Consider the following 13,772-nt stretch of genomic DNA (forward strand, 5'->3'; position numbering starts at 1 on the left):
TGCAGCAGCCTTCTGTCACTCAGGAGGACAGGGGCTGCTGCACACACACTCTGGCTCCCCCGCTCTCCGCCGAGCACACCTGGAAGTGCGCACTTTTGGGTTTTTGAGCCTAAAGATGCCGTGGATAAAAGCTTTCCTCCTCATGACTTTTTTTTTTTGATCTGATATAGGATACATGCAGACGAACATTGTTTCAGTGTCCGTTCCATTTTTGCGGACAGGATTCATTTCAATGAGTCTGCAAAAAACGCGGACAGCACACAGTGTGCTGTATGCATCAGTATGTCCGTTCCATTGCCCTGCAAAAAAAATTGTGCATGTCCTATTTTTTTCTAGTTTGCGGACAATGATAGGCATTATTACAATGGATCAGCAAAAAAAAAAAGGATCCGCAAAAAAAATAAAAATTTAAATTAACACGGATGCCATACGGAAGCTCAGTTTTTTTTTTTTTGGGGGGGGGGGGGGGGGGGGGGATCTGCAATTTTGTGGACAGCAAAACACATATGGTCGTGTGCACGTAGCCATACACTGTCAGCAGTGAGACTTTATGTAGAATTTACCAGACATGGATTTTGAATCCAGGCGTAGAAACAGAAATGGGAGCCCCCTAGAACTAAATTTCAATGCTCAATGCTTATGTCTTTTTAATAAATTAGCCAGACTTTCTATTTTTTACTTTTTCATTAAGGTGTATTGAGTGCAAACTTTTGGAAGAAAACTGTATTTTTTTATTTTAGCACAGGCCGCAACATAACAAAATGTGAAAAAAGGGAACGGTCTGAAGACTTTCTGAATGCATTGTACATTGTGTGACTATCACAACAATCTGTTGTCACCAGTGCAGCTCTACCATCTTGTCACCCAGCTTTTCCAGGACCCTTAACAGCAAGTTGGTCTACAAGGGATTTATCACTACGCAAGTTGTCAAATTTGGAATTCAGCATTCTGGGAAAGACTTCCCCTTTTATTTGAGTTACAAGAACAATGTGCTTGCTGGGAGTTGTAGTTTCACAGCAGCTGGAGTGCCGAATGTTGCTTATCCCTGTACTAAGGGTTCATTTAACTCAGCGTGATCAACACTAACGAGCAGTATGTTTGGCTTAATAATGTTGACGTATACTATTTAAACCTGAAAAACCTGTATGAGTATTAAAGGGAACCTGTCACACTGGACATTCATTCTTCTCTACAGACAGCATGCAATAGAGGAGGAGGAGGAGGAGGAGGAGAAGAATGATACTGTATATAGGATTCAGTAAAACTTCCTATGTTCAGGAGTCCAGCGGGTGGAGCCATCAGCAACTGGCAGCGATCTCATCTCTGTATAAACAAACACGGACTACAAGTAGCCGCACACTGCTTTCTGTACACTGCATTACAGCTATATTTCCTACATGAAAATTAGAAGCTCTTTGAGCATATTTTTTATCAAGAATGTTGGGCCCATCTACCAACGACAAGGTGGCTTCTATCTGACAGGACCTACACTATATCCTCTTTCACAAGAACGATACGGATTGTGTCAGGGTGTGTTCAGTGAAATTCGCACCATATTACAAGCAAATTCAGTCAGTTTTGTCTGCAATTGCATTCTGCATTTCTTTTTTTTCTGCACAGGTGCAATCAGTTTTGATGCGTCTTTCACACACGTGAAAATAAACTGAAGATTTACAAACATGTCCTAGCAACCATCAGTGAAAAACACATTGCATCTGGATGCAATGCATTTTTCACTGAAGTCCTATTCACCTCTATGGAGCCAGGGCTGCGTGAAAAACGCAGAATAAGGCCTCATGCACACGACCGTTTTTTTTTTTTTTTTAAGGTCCGCAAAAACGGGGTCCGTGACCGTTTTTTCGTCCGTGGGTCTTCCTTGATTTTTGGAGGATCCACGGACATGAAAAATGAAAAAAAAAATCAAAGTCAAGTTTGCCATTGAAATGATAGGAAAAAACGGACACGGATGACAATCTTGTGTGCATCCGTGTTTTTTCACGGACCCATTGACTTGAATGGGTCCGTGAACCGTTGGCCGTGAAAAAAATAGGACAGGTCATATTTTTTTCACGGCCAGGAAACACGGATCACGGATGCGGCTGCCAAACTGTGCATTTTCCGATTTTTTTCACAGACCCATTGAAAGTCAATGGGTCCGCGAAAAAAAACAGAAAACGGCACAACGGCCACGGATGCACACAACGGTCGTGTGCATGAGGCCTATAGAACATGCTTAGATTCTCACGCAACGCAGAAATGATGCGTGAAAAACAATGCTCATGTACACAGACGTATTTAAATAAAAGGGGCCAGGATTCAGGGCAGATGCTATGCGTTCACTTCACGGAAAACTTGCTTGTGTGAAAGTGGCTTAACAGAATCCAGTTATGGGATTCAGTAGATGGACGGGAGGAAGAGGAAAAAAGAATATATACCGCAGTTTCGTGGGAAAAGATTCAGTAAAACTTCTAATTTATTTGTTTAACCCTCTGCTCTTCCTATATTCAGGAGTCCAGTGGGTGGAGCGATCAGTGATTGGCAGCTATCCATGTATACATAGCCATACAGGAAAGGCTGCCAATCACCGAGGAGGGCCACCTACAGACTCCCCATACATAGGAAGTGCAGAGGGTTAAAAAAAAAAATTACAAGTCTTTGCCTCAAAACTGTACATTAATCTGCTCAGCTACTTCTGCTCTAGAACATGCTGCCTGCAGATGAGACACCAGCATGTCAGGTTCCCTTTAAGATGATACATTATGAGAATTTTAACCGCCTCCGGACCGCCTAACGCAGATGTGCGGTCCGGAGGCGGCAGCGCTGCGCACAACGACGCATATACGCGTCATCTCGCGGATATGCGGCCCGCGCATGCGCAGTTCGCGCCGGCATTTCGAAGAGGACCATTTCGTCATCAGCTTGCCAGCCAATGATCGCGGCTGGCAAGCTGATGATTTTCAAAAAAGCCAATCACAGAGCCATATATCAGATCATATTTGTAAATATGATCTGTTATATGGCTGCCTGCTCCTCTGCTGGTTCTTTTCGTCGGTTGGATCCAGCAGAGGAGCAGGCTTCACAGTGAGTACACCAAACAGCACACTTTAGCCCCAGATCACCCCCCTGAACCCCAATTAACCCTTTGATCACCCCTTTGTCAATCACTAGTGAAAGGAAAAAAGTGATCAGTGTAAACTGTCACTTTTTTTTTCACTGGTATTGACCGTTACGTTTTAGGTATAGTTTAGGTCCCTTGGTTAGGTAGTTAGCGATCAGTTAGCGCCCAGCCCACCGCACCGCAGTCCGTTATTCGCTGATTAGCGTATCGCTAATCAGCATTTGTACTTTTATAGTATCTGGAAGTGATCAAAACTGATCACGGTCAGATCTATAATAGTACTAGTGTCACTTTAGTTCGCCCTCCACCCAAAACGCAGTGTTTGCCCGATCAGGCCTGATCGGTCGCCCACACGTGCGTTCGCCCACACCCGCCCCACCGCAGTGACAAAAAACAATTTTTTTTTGATCACTGCACAATCACTTTACACGCACTGCGGCGATAAAAAAATCAGTTTTGATATTTTTTATCAACCGCAGCGGCCTCCGGTACTTCGCTAGCCTCCCCTTTGTAAGACAGGCTTGCTTTTTTTTCTTGGGTAGTCTCAGGGAATACCCCTAAATTTAGTTGCCCAAAATGTCAAACAGGGGGTATTCCTCTGAAGAGGCCTACAGGCTTCTGACCCAGTCGGATGAGGAGTGGGAACCCTCATCTGATGAATCCAGCGGGTCAGAATACGAACCTGTAGAAAGCAGTGGCTCTCTGACCCAAAGTTCGGACGAGGAGGCTGAGGTCCCTGATAGCACCAGGCATACCCGGCCCCGTGTCGCTAGACCACAGGATGCGTAGGATCCGCTTCAAGAGCAGCAGAGTGGGGCTGGTGCTGTCGGATTACGTGGTGAGGCATACACCAGCAGCCCAGCCCTCCCTGGACCTAGTACCAGCACTGCCGTAGAACATGGTGAAGTAGCGAGCACCAGAAGGGCAGTTGAAGCTGGTACGGTGGCACGTGCAGTAGTGACCCCGTCGCAGCCACCGCAAAGACGTGCCCGTAGAGCCCCTAGAATCCCAGAGGTGCTGGCAAACCCTGATTGGCAGTCCCCAAGTTCAGCCGCACCTGTAGTTTTCCCTTTCACTGCCCAGTCTGGAGTTCGGGTTGAGACAGCTCAGATCGGTTCGGCCCTGGGATTTTTTGAGCTGTTCTTGACTGCGGAGCTTTTAGACATAGTTGTGGCCGAAACAAACAGGTATGCCACACAATTTATCACCGCTAACCCGGGAAGCTTTTATGCCCAGCCTTTCCGGTGGAAACCAGTCCAAGTTTCCGAACTTAAAACTTTTCTGGGCCTCCTCCTCAACATGGGCCTGACAAAAAAGCATGAATTGCGGTCATATTGGTCCACGAACCCGATTCATCACATGCCCATGTTCTCTGCTGCTATGTCCAGGGCATGTTTTGAGGCCATCCTGCGTTTCCTGCACTTTAGTGACAACACCGCCTCCCGTCCCAGGGGCCACCCTGCTTTTGACCGGCTCCACAAAATTCGGCCCCTCATAGACCATTTCAACCAGATCTGTAACTGCTGGGTACAGGAGGCTCTCGATGATCTCTTCCTGAAATTTGAGGAAGGATCGTGTTCTCCCAGCCTTACTGTAGAGAACAAAACTATTATACAGAGCCAATTGAATCAAATATACAGACACCTTCTTATACCAGCGTCTGGTTCTGCGGGAAACTAAATACGGAGACAACATCTGGTCATTGAAGTCCACCCCTCCCATGTGAAGGTTATAGTTGTGGACTGAGAGGGGCTTTTCAATGACACGGGTTGCTCGCTTAATTTGTATTGTCTTGTCTGCGTGAATGGAGGAGAGCATGTAAACGTCACGCTTGTCTCTCCATTTCACCGCGAGCAGTTCTTCGTTACACAAGGCAGCTCTCTGCCCCCTTGCAAGACGGGTGCTAACAAGCCGTTGGGGGAAGCCTGCGACTAGTTCGCGCGGTGCCACAGGCGCCAATCCGTTCTAGAAACAAATGCCTAAAGAGGGCCACACTTGTGTAGAAATTGTCCACATAAAGATGGTACCCCTTGCCGAATAAGGGTGACACCAAGTCCCAGACTATCTTCCCACTGCTCCCCAGGTAGTCAGGGCAACCGAACGGCTCCAGGGTCTGATCTTTTCCCTCATAGACACGAAATTTGTGGGTATAGCCTGTGGCCCTTTCACAGAGCTTATACAATTTGACCCCATACCAGGCGCGCTTGCTTGGGATGTATTGTTTGAAGCCAAGGCGCCCGGTAAAATGTATTAGGGACTCGTCTACGCAGATGTTTTGCTCTGGGGTATACAAAAATTTCAGGTTGAAATGGTCTATGAGGGGCCGAATTTTGTGGAGCCGGTCAAAAGCAGGGTGGCCTCTGGGACGGGAGGCGGTGTTGTCGCTAAAGTGCAGGAAACGCAGGATGGTCTCAAATCGTGTCCTGGACATAGCAGCAGAGAACATGGGCATGTGATGAATTCGTGGACCAATATGACCGCAATTCATGCTTTTTTGTCAGGCCCATGTTGAGGAGGAGGCCCAGAAAAGTTTTAAGTTCGGAAACTTGGACTGGTTTCCACCGGAAAGGCTGGGCATAAAAGCTTCCCGGGTTAGCGGTTATAAATTGTGTGGCATACCGATTTGTTTCTGCCACAACTAAGTCTAAGAGCTCCGCAGTCAAGAACAGCTCAAAAAATCCCAGGGCCGAACCGATCTGAGCTGTCTCAACCCGAACTCCAGACTGGGCGGTGAAAGGGGGAACTACAGGTGCGGCTTAAGTTGGGGACTGCCAATCAGGCTTTGCCCGCACCTCAGGGATTCTAGGGGCTCTACGGGCACGTCTTTGCGGTGGCTGCGACGGGGTCACTACTGCACGTGCCACCGTACCAGCTTCAACTGCCCTTCTGGTGCTCGCTACTTCACCATGTTCTACGGCAGTGCTGGTACTAGGTCCAGGAAGGGCTGCGCTGCTGGTGTATGCCTCACCACGTAATCAGACAGCACCAGCCCCACTCTGCTGCTCTTGAAGCGGATCCTGTGCAACTTGCGGTCTAGCGACACGGGGCCGGGTACGCCTGGTGCTATCAGGGACCTCAGCCTCCTCGTCCGAACTTTGGGTCAGAGAGCCACTGCTTTCTACAGGTTCATATTCTGACCCGCTAGATTCATCAGATGAGGGTTCCCATTCCTCACCCGACTGGGTCAGAAGCCTGTAGGCCTCTTCAGAAGAATACCCCCTGTTTGACATTTGGGCAACTAAATTTAGGGGTATTCCCTGAGACTACCCAAGAAAAAAAGCAAGCCTGTCTTACAAATGGGAGGCTAGCGAAGTACCGGAGGCCGCTGCGGTTGATAAAAAATATCAAAACTGATTTTTTTATCGCCGCAGCGCGTGTAAAGTGAATGTGCAGTGATCAAAAAAATATATTTTTTGTCACTGCGGTGAGGCGGGCGTGGGTGAACGCACGTGTGGGCGACCGATCAGGCCTGATCGGGCAAACACTGCGTTTTGGGTGGAGGGCGAACTAAAGTGACACTAATACAATTATAGATCTGACCGTGATCAGTTTTGATCACTTCCAGATACTATAAAAGTACAAATGCTGATTAGCGATACACTAATCAGCGAATCAGTGACTGCGGTGCGGTGGGCTGGGCGCTAACAGATCCCTAAACTACCTAACTAAGGGGCCTAAACTATCCTAAAACCTAACAGTCAATACCAGTGAAAAAAAAAGTGACAGTTTGCACTGATCACTTTTTTCACTTTCACTAGTGATTGACAGGGCGATCAAAGGGGTGATAAAAGGATTAATTGGGGTTCAGGGGGTGATCTGGGGTTAGTATGTGGTGTTTGGTTTACTCACTGTGAAGCCTTCTCCTCTGCTGGATCCAACCGACGAAAAGGACCAGCAGAGGAGCAGGGCAGCCATATAACAGATCATATTTACTAATATGATCTGCTATGTGGCTTCTGATTGGATTTTTTTAAAAATCAGCAACCTGCCAGCCGCGATCATTGGCTGGCAGGTTGCTGACAAAATACTCCTTGAACTTTTGCCTGCCCGCGATGCGCATGCGCGGGCCGCCTGTGACCGAAATCTCGCGTCTCGCGAGATGACGCACGGATGCGTCCAGGAGGAGTAAATCAACCACCTCCCGGACGCATCCGTGCGTTAGGCGGTCGGAAGGTGGTTAAGATGGCTCAGTTCTGAGGCCAAAACTGCTTTTCCTCACTTGACATACACACTTGCTGTAGCCAGCAGCTCCCTGCCAGCCAATCAGATTGGATTACTGAGAGACACGCCTCCTCACTCTGAAGCCTAATGCAGACATGCGGTGTGAAGGACCGACACTCAGTTTCTTAGCCAGAGACAGACAAGCCATAACAACTGTCTTTAAAGGGAGCAGTGGAAAGGGACAGAGGACACTAATGAAAGCGGTTATTATAAGGTAATTACAGATCTTTTGACAATCATCGACAGACTTCGAGTCTATTCAGACATCCATAGTGCATTGCGGATCCACAAATTGCTTTCCGCAATACACCCGGCCAGGCACCCCCATAGAACTGCCTATTCTTGTCCGTAATTGCGGACAAGAATAGGATAGGTTCTATTTTTTTTCTGGAGCCGAGGATCAGAAGATCGGGGGCACGCTACAGAAATGCGGATGCGGAGAGCACATATTGTGCTCTCCGCATCCATTTCGTCCCCACAGAGAATTAATGGGTCTGCACCCGTTCCGCAGTTTGTGGAACAGATGCGGACCCATTATATGGATGTGTGAATGAAGCCTAACTTAGGTATACATGCCTAGCTCTAATAAACTAGCAAATAAAAAAAAAATATGACAGTTACACTTTAACGTTCTCTACATAATAACAACATGCAGTTGTTCAGGCTGTTTTTTTAGGCCAAACAAAAATATTTATTTTTTACTTTTCCTCCTTTTTGGACAAACTCGTGGCCTCGCATGTAGAGATGGCCTTGCGGTTTGCCCGGCGGTCGTTTCGCGGCAAACTTTGCGTGTTTGCAATTTGCCGAACATATGGAGAAAGTCGACCCATAACATATCCATCAGGTGGTACAGGACAACCAATTTAGACGTTTCAGCACATGGATATACCCCCTACCTTATAAATAAACCTGATCTGGCCGCCATTTTACTTTCAGTGTTTTGCTATGTTAGAAAGTATATTATAGTGCATTTGTATTGTGCGGCAGTTGTGTGCGGTTCTGCTGCGATACCGCAGGTATATAGAGGGACAAGCGTTATTGGAACAAATAATTTCTACTGGTGGGATATACCAAAAAAAAACAAAAAAACTGATTGAAGCAGGAGTGTTATATACCAATATACTTTCTTTATAGTGCATTTGGGTACTGTATAGTGCATTTGCGCATGCGCGAAAATTATATTGCCGATATTTCGCATTTAAAAAAAAATAATTAATGGAGATCGCAAATTCAAATAATACATCTGGTATGTCACTGTCCATGTTGTGGGACTATTTGTGCACTTCTAGTAATTATTTCTTGGCTGCAAATATGAGCTGAATGTTTTTCAGGTTCGCCTGCCATTAAAATGAATGGGACCCACCGCGAACTTGCGGTTCGCGAACATTTGATCGCGTTCGCGAACCGTCCCGGCAGATGTTCGTCCATCACTACTCGGATGTGCAATACCAGCATTAAAAAGTTATTGGGTCCTTTGTATTTGCAGCCATTGCAAAACAAAACTACCCACAATTGCTGATGTTTGCGAATATCAAAAGAGCAAAGAATGTAAATTAGACTACAGAATTGCTATATACTATAATGTGAAACATAAAGCTAGGCCAGAACCAAAAGAAAATGTACAATAAATACTAAAAGTTCACTTACCACAAATCGAGCCAGCGGCTACAAGAAATCCTGCCCATGAGTAGCCTCGTCTGTAAAAAGCATCAGAAAGAGCAGAGTCTGGGATTAATGTATTCCAAGGCACCATCAGAGTCAGAACAATGGACACGAGGATATAGGCCCCTGTTGCAAGACCTAATGACACCGCTGTTGCTATGGGAACAGCTTTTTGAGGATTCTTTGCTTCTTCGCTGGATGCAGCAATCACATCAAAGCCTACAAAGGCATAAAAACACGTGGCAGTACCAGACATGATACCGGAGAATCCAAATGGGGCAAAACCACCGTATTCTGCAGACCAGTTTTTTGGGTTAGCCAGAATAAACCCAAATATAAGGATAAAAACTATTATTGCCAAACTGATGGCAGCAAAAATGTGATTAAGCCATGAGGATACTCTTACCCCAAAAGAAATAAAAGCCGTGGCGAGCAGCAAAATTCCGGCAGCTAAGAAATCGGGGTTGTGAGCCAAAAATGGCACATTCCAGGTCCCAATATGGCTTTCAGTATAGTTTTTGATCTTGTGATCAAAGATGGAGTCCAAATATCCGCTCCAAGCTCTTGCAACTGCTGCACCACCAATCATATATTCCAGGATGACATTCCAGCCAATCAGGAAGGCCCAAATTTCGCCAACGGAAACATATGTAAACATGTATGCAGAACCAGTCTTTGGCACCCTTGCACCAAACTCGGCATAGCAGAGAGCTGCAAGGAGGGAGGCAATACCGGCAATAAGAAATGATATGACAACAGCTGGACCGGCTATCTCCTTGGCCACTGTACCAGTCAGGACATACAGGCCAGATCCCACCATTCCTCCCACCCCCAAAAGGGTGAGGTCAAGGGTCGAAAGACATCTTTTAAAGGAGGTCTCCATCAAGTCATCCTCCAAAGTCTTCACCCTGTTCAGTTTCTGGCAGAACCGAACAAGAGCCGCGGAAGAAGGTAGTCTATTCCCCATCTTGAACAGTGGTATTCCTTTACAGATTAGAGATCTGTTTCTTCCATGTCTAGTAGTAGTGAATCTAGAAGAAAGGAGGAGAAAGTGTTTCAATAATTCCAGCTTCTGAATGTTTTCTTTAAAGTGTGGCATAAGAGGTACTTTTGCTTTGCAGAGTATATATTTTACCGCTCTGAACCGTTGAAGTGTAGCTTTACTGTAGAGATATAGAGGGTCCTTTATCAAGCTGAAATACACCTAAATTACGTGTATTTCAGGCGCAGATTGTAGCACAACCGTTAGCTACGCCACAATCTGCGACTTCTCCCCGCTCACGCCACGTCTAAAAAAAAATACAAAATTGGCCATGGCAAGGGCAGGGACTGGCCAGTCTCATTTACCATTTTTATGTTTTAGGCATAGAAAAAGATCTAAATGTAAAACAGCTCGGAAGCGGTCTTACATTTAGAAGTGGTGGTGGATACGCTGAATTTCGGTGATCCACCGCCAGTTGTGGGGCTTTATTAAGACTGGTGTCCAAAACGCCTGGATGTCGTGATGGACTTTGTAATCTTACAGATCTGGTAAACTTTAAAGATACCTAGGTGTTATGTGGGGGGTTAGTATGATTTTGTGCTACAAAGAAAAATTACTAATTTGAATAAAAAAAAAATAAAAAAAAACAGGGGCGGCAGCAGTTTCCTGCAAAGCTAAATAACTGGGAGTGTCATTGTGCAGGGAAAGATAATGTAGAGACCCCAGAGGTGAATCAGCATTGTGGTCCCTTCAGTCTAAGGACCTTTTGGGGTCCCAAAGGTCAGACCCCAGCCAATCATAAAGTGATGGCATAGCCTAGTAATCACTTTATGAGATGGGAATACCCCTTTAAATAAGTAAATAGAAGCACAACGTCGAAACTAAAACTATCAGCACCACTGGAGAACAATAGTTGGTCTATTCACAGTCTTTTTGCAAAGTGGATATTTTGGACCATAAAATACATCACAATCACATGTAATTTATGACTTCAATTGGAAGCACATCACATGCAGGACAAGATAACCCAAAGCTCTGTGTCCTTCTGAGAATCTAGTCCTCTATCAATACTCTGATTGTGCGCTTCGTCTACAGGAACACAAATTGTTTTGTAAAGGGGAATTGCCCTGAGAGAATTCTGGTTTATGTCCAGTACTTTGCACCCAAGAAAAAACCCGACCACAAGAAAGTTCATCATTAGGGCAGTGGACAAGGAAGATGGCGTTATGTATCCGATCTGAAACTCAGGCGTTGATGCTATTAACGCAACTATTAGAGAGGATGCATGACAAAAGATAGGCATAATAATAAATAATCATGACCATCTTTATATAGCACCAACCTAGTCAGCAGCAATTCACAAATCACATGTAAAACAAAATCAGATAAGTATGACCATCACTTTGCAGCTGACATATAGAATTAAAGTGGTTGTGCCATGTGTTATAACTAACCGATCGTAGGGGGTCCGACCACTGGGACCCCCACCGATCCCAGAAGCAGGGGTCCCATTCTCCCATCCTGATGGAGCGGCAGCCTGCGCATGCGTCCTGCAGCTCTATTCTTTCTCTGTGGAAGCACAGCACTTGGTTATTTCCCGCAGACACATCGAGAGTGAATGGAGCGGAAGGTTAGATGTGCAGGCTGACGCTCCATCAGGATCCCTATTCTCGGGATCGGTGGGAGTCCCACTGGTTGGACTTAAAAACATGGCACAAACCCTTTAATTCGTAAAACGATTTATTATGGGTCCTGAGTTACATCACGTACAGAAAAGTGTTCAGAATTCTCTGAAATCTCCCAGGGTTCCTTCCTGCCTTTGGGTATATTATGTTCGGATTTTAGTGCAGAAAATCTGCAGCATAAATAAGGTAACAGCAAAATTTAATGAGATTTTCCAAAGCAAAGCAAAGTGCGAGATCTCAGCTATACTAGTGTTAAAATCTGCAGCAAAATCGTGCGAATTGCGGTGTGGAATCTGAACGCAAATCCGCATAAACTACACTTGTGTGTATATAGCTTTAGGGTAACTGCACTTAGTACAAATTTGTATGCAGAGAATCCATATGAAAACCACTCAAAAATCCTCATTTTTTTATTGCAGTTTTTGGTGTGCATTTTATCTTATTGTGGTGAAAACCACAAAAATCAGTCACCGAGCAACACAAACAAGCCACAGGTTGTACATTTTAAAGGTAACTGCACATTGCAGGTGTGGATTACGTGTTTTTTCAGTGCAAAAAACAAACACACACAGCCTAAGGGCTCATGCACACAAATGTTGTTTGGTTCCGCATCAAAGATGCATTTTTGGCGGCGCCGTTGCGGACCCGTTCACTTTAACGGGGCCGCAACAGAAAGACAGCGCTCCGTGTGCTGTCCGCATCTGTTGATCCTTTCCATGTGGCCAAAAAAAAAATAGAACATGTCCTATTCTTGTCCACTTTGCAGACAACAATAGGCATTTCTATTATAGGCCACCTTTTCTGTTCCGAAAATTGTGGAACGCACACAGGCATTTTGAGGATCCACAATTTGCGGACCGAATAACATAGCACGGTCATGTACATGACCCCTAATACAGTACTTACAAAGTGAATGAGACTAGTCAAATCTTGTGTATACTTGTATATTTTATGTGTGACAATTGACTCCTCTTCCAGATTTTAAAGTGGTTTTCCAGGATTTTAATACTGATGGTGCATCCTCAGGATAGGTCATCAGTATCTGGGACCTTCCCCAATCAGCTGTTTGATAAGGCACCAGCACTTCTGTACATTGTATAGCGGCTGTGCTTGGTATTGTGCTCCGCCCCATTCACTTCAATAGGTCATCAGTATCAAAATCCTGGAAAAAACCCTTTAAAATGTCCAGCAAGTCAATTGTTTGTGCCATTCTACACCTTACATATAGTTATTTTCCCTGTAGACTTCAATGGGCTTGTTAAAAGAGTTACTAACTTTATAAAAAAAAAAAAAAAAATGTTAAGACCTCATAGAAATACCAAAGTTTAGATCAGTGGAGGTCTGAGAGCCAAGAGCCCCACAGATCGTTAGAATTTGGGGAGAGAAGCACACGCATATCCTAGCTGCAACTGCGGATACATTGCGTTTTTCACTGATGGTTGCTAAGAGAGGTTGTTTGTAAACCTTCAGTTTATCACGCGAGTGAAAAACACATCAAAACACATTGCATTCGCTCAGAAAAAAAATGAACAACTGAACGCAAATCGCAGACAAAACTGACTGAACTTGCTTGCAAAATGGTGCGAATTTCACTGAACGCACCCTGAACGCATCCGGAGCCAATCCGCCACGCTCGTGTGAAAGAGGCCTTAGGCTCGCACCAATCTAAGGCTATTTTCACACTAGCATTTTTTTGCAGATCCGTTATGCATGCATCCGTCATGAACGGATCCGGTTGTATTATGTCTTCTATAGCAATGATGGATCCATCATAAACACCACTAAAAGTCAATGGGGACGGATCTGTTGTGTCAGAAAAAACGGATCCGTCCTGACACACAATGTAAGTCAATGGGGACAGATCCGTTTTCTCTGACACAACAGATCCGTCCCCCATCACGGATAGAAAAACGCTGCTTGAAATGCTATTCTGTCCGTGATGGGGAAGCAACCAAATGTAATTGAATGCATTCTGGTGCACTCTGTTTTATTCAGTTTTGTCCCCATTGACAATGAACGGGGACGAAACGGAAGCCTTTTCATTCGCTATTGAGATCCTATGATGGATCTCAATAGCGGAACTGAAAACACAGATGTGTTACAT

General features: G+C 45.2%; 1 protein-coding gene across 1 annotated transcript in view; it reads right to left on the bottom strand.

The window, feature by feature from the left end:
* SLC7A4 (solute carrier family 7 member 4) overlaps positions 1-9,968 on the bottom strand; it is a 28,258-nt gene extending 18,290 nt beyond the window's left edge. Inside the window, exon 1 of the mRNA XM_044289019.1 lies at positions 8,987-9,968. Within this exon, the coding sequence (XP_044144954.1) occupies positions 8,987-9,968 (982 nt within the window). The remainder of the gene's footprint in view (positions 1-8,986) is intronic.
* Between the last annotated feature and the right edge of the window lie 3,804 nt (positions 9,969-13,772).

The sequence above is a fragment of the Bufo gargarizans genome, chromosome 1, assembly GCF_014858855.1.
Source record: "Bufo gargarizans isolate SCDJY-AF-19 chromosome 1, ASM1485885v1, whole genome shotgun sequence".
Taxonomy (NCBI): Eukaryota; Metazoa; Chordata; class Amphibia; order Anura; family Bufonidae; genus Bufo; species Bufo gargarizans.